The following is a 7,216-nucleotide window of genomic DNA, read 5'->3' as shown; positions in this document are numbered from 1 at the left end:
CATTCGGCCTCCAGCCCTTTAAACCCCACAAAACCCTAGACTTCGCAGCGAGCAGCCGTCGTCGGATCCCCAGAGAAACACCAAAGCCCGAGCCATGTCGTCGGCGTCCCTCGCCGCCAGGCTCCTCCGCCGCGCCGCCTCTTCGTCGCGGGCCTCCACCCTATCCCGACGCTGCGCCCACTCCTCCGCGACTTCCCGCGCGCCCGTTTCGCTCGCCCAGTTCCACCCCGCCGCCGCCGCCTCCCCGTCAGGGACCCCTGCCCGCCGCTTCCTGTCCTCGCAGTCCCCGGCGGCTTCCTCCAAGATCTCCCCGGACGAGAACCTGAGGCGGGTCATCGACTCCGAGATCGAGTGCGTCGTCGAATCGGAGGAGGGCTCCGCGCAGGTCTCTTGGCTTCCTTAACCACCGCCCCTGCATTTCCTTTTCGTTCCTTCGAGATAGTAGTTTGACTCCATTTATACACGATCGAGCTTTATTATTTGTGGTGTGAATACCGGAGGAAATACCTTGATCCCGCGTATTTGGGAAATATTAGGAACAGAGCCAAAATTGAGGTTGTCGATGCAAGACTGTCTAGCTTTTATGTGGTATAAAGCAGTAGTACTAGCTATGCCCGTGATTGTTGCTCCTGCAGTGAACAGCTAACTCTGGGAATCTCTCATCCCTGCATCTCAAATTGCAGAACAAGGACTCTGCTACATTGCTGGGATGCCGTTAGTCAGTAATGGTGACTATTCATCAGGATTAAAGAATTAAAATGGTAGTGGTATGGATGGTAAAAAGGAAATATTGTTGGTATATTACAAAACCCGGTTGGTGAGATCCTGGCCTGTGCTGGATGCTCCAGCTCAATCCAAGAGGTTCACAAACTTGACTTTGATAGCTCAACTTTTCAGATGTTCAAGTCATTCCCCTTCTAAACTACTCCCTCCGTCCCATAATGTAAGACGTTTTTTTTACACTAGTGTCAAAAAACGTCTTACATTATGGGACGGAGGGAGTATTTATGAGTCAATTGGACATTACTAAATGAAGTTTGTGCACATTTGAAATGTTTATTCAGGTAAGTGGACGTTTGAAATTTACCTTACGTAGTATTAATTGCTCTCTGAGGTCCATAAACTCCAGTATATGGTACTATATGTCAATGTGATAAAGTGTTATACTGCGATGATGTAAAGATGGGTTTCATAGACTGATGTCGCATACTATACCTTGTGTTATACTTATGCTTTGCAAGTACTTGATTGTTTTATCTTGTTAATAGGAAGAAATGCTTTAGTTTTGCTTCAAAAGAACCTTTGAATGTAAAACAATACTCTGATATTTTTGAAAAAGGACATGACCAAAATACTTGTTTTGAATTGTTTTCAACAGCAAATTGATCCACCAGAAGACTTCCCCTTTGAGATAATTGATAACCCTGGTGATCAGTCCATCGTTCTCAAAAGAGAGCTTGCAGGAGAGACTATTAAAGCTACTGTCTACACAAATTTTGATACTGAGGAAGATTTGAACAATGAGGGCTCTGATGCTGAGAATGATGATGACTCATTTAAGCCAGCACTTCAGATGGTTGTCACTGTTGAGAAACCAGGAGGCTCAATCCTGGAATTTGAGTGCAACTTTAATGATGATGAACTGGCAATTGAAAATATGAGGTTGCTGAATCGCGATGCCAAGTTTACTGAGAATGCATATGAGGGGCCACAGTTCTCGTAAGTTCAATTTTTCTTATCTAACTTATATTATTTCTTCAATTTCAAGCATCATAATAAGCCAACCAAATGGTTGCTGAATCATAATAAAACAAAACGGTATACTTTCAAGGATCCCTGGTCACAAATTTTGTGTTGTTTTCCATGAAATGGCTCAAGCTTGACATTACTTGTATGTGTTTCTCCCCTGGCTGATTATTCACCCCAAAGTTCTGTTTGCTTAAGTACTTAGATGACTACTACTCCCTCCGTTCCATATTACTCGTTGCTGATTTAGTACAACTTTGTACTAAATCAGCGACAAGTAATATGGAACGGAGGGAGTAGTAAACTGCATTGCATCTCATGGTTTCTTCTGACATTTACTTACTCATTGTCTTCTACAGTGATCTGGATGAGAGCTTGCAGAAGTCCTTCCACAGGTATCTTGAGGTGAGGGGGATCAAGCACTCGCTGCATGACTGGCTGCACGAGTACATGATGACCAAGGATGAGAGGGAGTACGTGGTTTGGTTGAAGAACATGAGAGAGTTCATCGAGAAATGAGTGCCACTGCCCGTCATTCTCTTTTAATAGAACGAACATGCCTGATGCTCTATGTCAAACCTGTCTGATCATAATTGTGCATTGCTTTCTAGCATGCCAAGTCTCGGTGAACGCCGAGCTGGATTTATATTTTGCTGGACCTGTTAGCTGTAGAAAAGCTTCGGCATCTTATCTTTGATGTTTAACCTGTGATCCATTCAGGTATGATCAATTAATGTGTTTTCAGCCGTGAGTATATTGCTACGTACTCTCTCCGTTCCTAAATATAAGTCTTTATAGACATTTCAAATGGACTACAACATACGGATGTATGTATACATATTTTAGAGTGTAGATTCACTCATTTTGCTCGGTATGTAGTCTTTTATTGGAATCTGTAAAAAGACTTATATTTAGGAACGGAGGGAGTACGTTCTAGAACCATGAGGGGATGATTCAAGATATAATTGCCTGTGGACATTAGTTGAATAGTTTACCATTGAAAACAAATAGTAACCTGCAAGCCAGTTAGATTCAAGCTTACAAGTTTGTATCCCAAGAAAGGAAGAGGGTGACGTTTTGAAACTCCTGGTTTATGCTTGGCTGCTACTTCTATGACCTCGTGATATCTGATTGTTTAAGCCATACGCGTGAGAGAACGGTGACCGGAGAACCAGCAAACTTAGAAATCCAAATCAGTTGTACAGCAAAAGCAAACAATTCCTTCGAGCTTTCTTGCTTCAGTTCTGTCGGCTGACAGAGCTGAATGTCCTCACCGTCATTTTTTTTAAACAAGGCAAAAGAATTGCCATTTCATTGAGTAAGGAAGTTTTAGCACAAAGCCGCAAAGCGGTGAAAAAAGAAAGAACTACTCTCGCAGCGTTACAAAGCCCAAAGAGACACCTCTTTAATCTTGGAAATGAGAACCATCGAAGGGACGGCCGTGTTACGGAAGGCTCTAGGATTGCGTTCGGTCGAAGTCTCCCATGAAATAAGCATCATCAGAGAGGCTAGCGCCTTGGGAGATCCAAGCCGAATGTGTATGTTGCTGATCCACCAATCTCTCACCGAGATCTTCGTCGCCCAAGTGTCCGTGTTGACGTGCTGCATTCCAAGCAACAGAATAATGTCATTCCACACCCGAAGAGTGAATCAGCATTGTAAGAGGAGATGGGCTGCAGTTTCTTGACATTGTTTGCATAGAGGGCATACACCACAATTGGGCCAACCCTGCCTAATTAAGCGATTAGACGTCGAGATCCTATTTTGCAGAACGAGCCAATCAGAAAATTTGAACCATGAGGAAGTCCATACCTTCTAGACTGATTGCACCAGATACGAAGTAGTAAGCCCTTCAAATTGTGCCTTGTATGCCGAAGAGGCGGAGTACATACCTTCTTTAATGAACTTCCATACAATTGAATCCTCCATTCCCTCCTCAATGGTGATAGAATTTAGTTTTTTCCAAAGATTTGCAAACTCTTGGACGTGACCAAGGGAAAGGCCATTGGAAATCCACATATTGTTGAGTAGAGCTTGCTGGACGGAGCAGTTTTTCTTTTGGGAGAGGTCGAAGATGTGAGGCGCGATGTCACGGGGTCTCAAGCCCTGTAGCTAAGAGGAGTTCCAAAATTTTGTCGTTCGTCCGTTGCCCACCATGACGTGGGTGGCAGCCGCAAAAAAGGCCCGATCATCATCCGTGCACGGTGTGCGCATACCAATCCATGGTTTTGTGGGCTCCTTCCACTCAAACCAAAGTATGTCTAAGTTCTTTCTTAGTGTGCATGACATGTGTAGCTGTGCTCATTGTAGCTGAAACTATCAAGGCTGAGTTGCAGAGTTAGCAACTTAGAGCATCTATCAATGCTAAGATGCAGGGTTAGAAACTTAGAGCATCTCAACAAATGCCCAAAAGCTGCCGCTGTGCCCAAAACAACTATCATTTAGGACAGTGGCGGAGCTAACTTAATCAAGGGGGCCAACTGATGTTAAATCATGTTGGTGAGGGCCAAAGCCAGCAAAATCATCATAAATACACAATATTAGCAGCAGATAATCCCTCATGTAGTGGCAAAATCTGCATGTTGACCTGGGCCGGGGCCCCTGCTAGCACCCCTGCCTCCGCCACTGATTTAGAACACTTCGACCAAAAAAATGCAATTGTGCCCTATTTCGTCTCTGATGATTTTTTTGCAGCTGCCTAAAATTCTATTACATGTGCTGCAAACCGCAATTGCCCAACTGAAACTGGTAGAACCAGGGGTCCTATCGGATCTGCTCCGGAGATTGTAGGGGAAGGATGGAGTGGGACGGGGTGATGATCGGGCGCGCCGGCGGCTGGGCGCCGTCGCGTCGGAGGGAGATGGCGGCGGCTAGGTTTCTGGCTCCTCTGGGAGTCGGGCAATAGGGATAATAATATTCTTATTGCTTAATTCCAAAAGGAGTCTTACAACCTATATTTATAACCTAGATAACTTGCATAAGAATTAACCTAAGATAACTTGTGGGCTAAGATTGCCCGGTGGGCCTAGCTAAACCGGCCATAACACTTTTCCCTGCCTACACAAACAACTCGTCCTCGAGCTATAAGGTGGGGAAGCGCTTGCGGAACTCCTCGAGGCGATCAACCAGCGTCAAACACCTTCTTGACAGCTGGGGCGGCCAGGTCGGCGGCGACGGCATCCTCCGGAATGTAGTCTGCAACCTCCAGGTAGAAGAGTCGCGGGCAGGCATGGCCGGGCGTGTAGGGCTCGTCGCAGTTGAAGCACAAGCCTTGATGGCGACACTCGAGTAGCTCGGCTGAGGTGAGCCGGCGGAACGGGCGCGCCACGGTCGTGGCGAGGGGTGCCGTAGAAGCCTGCGCAGGCCGACCCTCGCGGAATCCGGCCCGGGTAGCGACCCAGCGGTCCGGGACGGTGATTCCTGCTGGATAGCCACGGCGCGTCGCTCAAACGCGTGGGCGTAGTACATGGCCAACTGGAGATCCTGGGGTCCCTGAAGCTCCACGTCCACGCGAATGTGATCCGGAAGTCCATCGACAAAGAGGTCGGCCCGCTGTTGCGCCGTCATGCCTGACGCATGGCATGCCAGGGCCTGGAAACGGTCGGCGAAGTCCTGCACCGTGGAGGTGAAGGGAAGGCGGCCGAGCTCCGCCAGGCGGCTCCCGCGAACCTGAGGCCCAAAGAGAAGGAGGCAGAGCTCGCGGAAGCGCTCCCAATGGGGCATGCTGCCCTCGTCCTGCTCGAGGGCGTAGTACCAGGTATGGCCTGCACCGCAGAGGTGGTAGGATGCCAGCCAAGTGCGCTACGACGCGAGCATGCGCTGGCCACGGAAAAACTGCTCACACTGGTTGAGCCAGTTAAGCGGGTCCTCCGTGCCATCATAAGTGGCAAAATCGATCTTGGTGAACCATGGCGGCGTCTAGGTCGGCGTGCCATGACCGACCGGCTCGGCGATGCGGAGCAGTGATGATGACGGCGCCCGGTCAACGGTGGGAAGGCCGTCGTAGGCCCTCGCGGAGCCGGACGAGGCCCCAGACTGCAGCGTGGGTACTGGTGGGTCCCCGGCCTCTGTGTAAACTGGCGGTGGCGACGTCCAGGTTAGCCAGGCCGGGATCGGGAACGGTGACGGCGGAAACCGGACCTGCTGGATCGGAAGCCCTCCCGGTGTGGACTGGCCCAGTCCGGAGCTGGGCGGCGGCGGTGGGAGCTGGATCGGCGTGGGCGGCGCGGTTGGCGCGGCTGGGGCCGGCGCGGGCCAGTGCGGACACTGCGGCGCTGGGGCGGGCGCGGGAGGCGCGGGTGCGCCGCGAGAACCGGCGCGGGCCACTTCGGCCAGGACGGCGCTGGGACGGGCGGCGGCTGGAGCGACGGATGGGCCCCGGCGATCACCGCGGGTACCGAGTACTAGGGCAGGTGCAGCAGCGGCGGGGGCCTGCCGATGTAGCCCGCCTGGAACGGCAGCAGGGGTGTCCCGCTCGGGCCCGATGCATTCTGGGTCGGCCAGTGCGTCGCCGGTGGCTGTAGGCGGGGAGCGCAGGCGGCGGGGTGGTGTGCGGGCCGGCCAAGTACAGGGAGATGCCCTGGACGGCCATCACGAGGCCCCGCAGGGTGCTGGTCATCTCCTCCGACGTGAAGACGGAGGTTGTCGGCGGCGCGGAAGTGACGGGGGCTGGTGGCGCGGAGGTGATCGAGGCCAGCGGCGTTGGGGACCCGGCAGTGGTCATCGAGGCGGTGGTGATGATGGGCAGCGGCGACGTTGATGTTGATGACGACATGATCGAACCCGAGTCTCTGGATACCAAATTGGTAGAACCAGGGGTCCTACCGGATCTGCTCCGCAGGTTGTAGGGGAAGGATGGAGTGGGACGGGGCGATGATCCGGCGCGCCAGTGGCTAGGCGTCGTCGCGTCGGAGGGAGATGGCGGCGGCTAGGGTTCCGGCTCCTCTGGAAGCCGGGCAATAGGGATAATAATATTCTTATTGGTTAATTCCAAAAAAGTCTTACAACCTATATTTATAACCTAGATAACTTGCATAAGAATTAACCTAAGATAACTTGCATACGAATTAACCTAAGATAACTTGTGGGCTAAGATTGCCCGGTGGGCCTAGCTAAACTGGCCATAACAGAAACATTCCCCGTGTAGCCGCATCATCGGTGTTGGCACCACCTTTGATTCTGGCTGCCATACGCCGCGCTGATACGTCCATTTTGCATCATGCTTTTATATCGATATTTATCGCATTATGGACTGTTATTTCACTTTATGTCAGAATACTTATGGCTATTCTCTTTTATTTTACAAGGTTTACATAAGGAGGGAGAATGCCGGCAGCTGGAATTCTGGGCTGGAAAAGGAGCAAATATTAGAGACCTATTCTGTGCAACTCCAAAAGTCCTGAAACTCCACGGAACATCTTAAAACAAATAAAGAAAAATCCTCGCCGAAGATGAAGGCCAGGGGGCCCAC

At 50.5% G+C, this 7,216-nt stretch overlaps 1 protein-coding gene across 1 annotated transcript; it reads left to right on the top strand.

Moving 5' to 3' along the window:
- LOC125522806 (uncharacterized protein At2g39795, mitochondrial) lies at positions 1–2,490 on the top strand. The gene is made up of 3 exons (XM_048687835.2): positions 1–385; positions 1,379–1,719; positions 2,106–2,490. Exons 1-3 carry the CDS (start codon positions 95–97, stop codon positions 2,263–2,265), a joined length of 792 nt encoding a protein of 263 aa, XP_048543792.2. The 5' UTR covers positions 1–94; the 3' UTR covers positions 2,266–2,490.
- Positions 2,491–7,216: the final 4,726 nt, after the last annotated feature.

Source organism: Triticum urartu, chromosome 7A (genome assembly GCF_056163025.1).
Source record: "Triticum urartu cultivar PI428250 chromosome 7A, HENAU_Tu73, whole genome shotgun sequence".
Lineage (NCBI taxonomy): Eukaryota > Viridiplantae > Streptophyta > Magnoliopsida > Poales > Poaceae > Triticum > Triticum urartu.
This window is presented reverse-complemented; position numbering and strand designations above follow the sequence as displayed.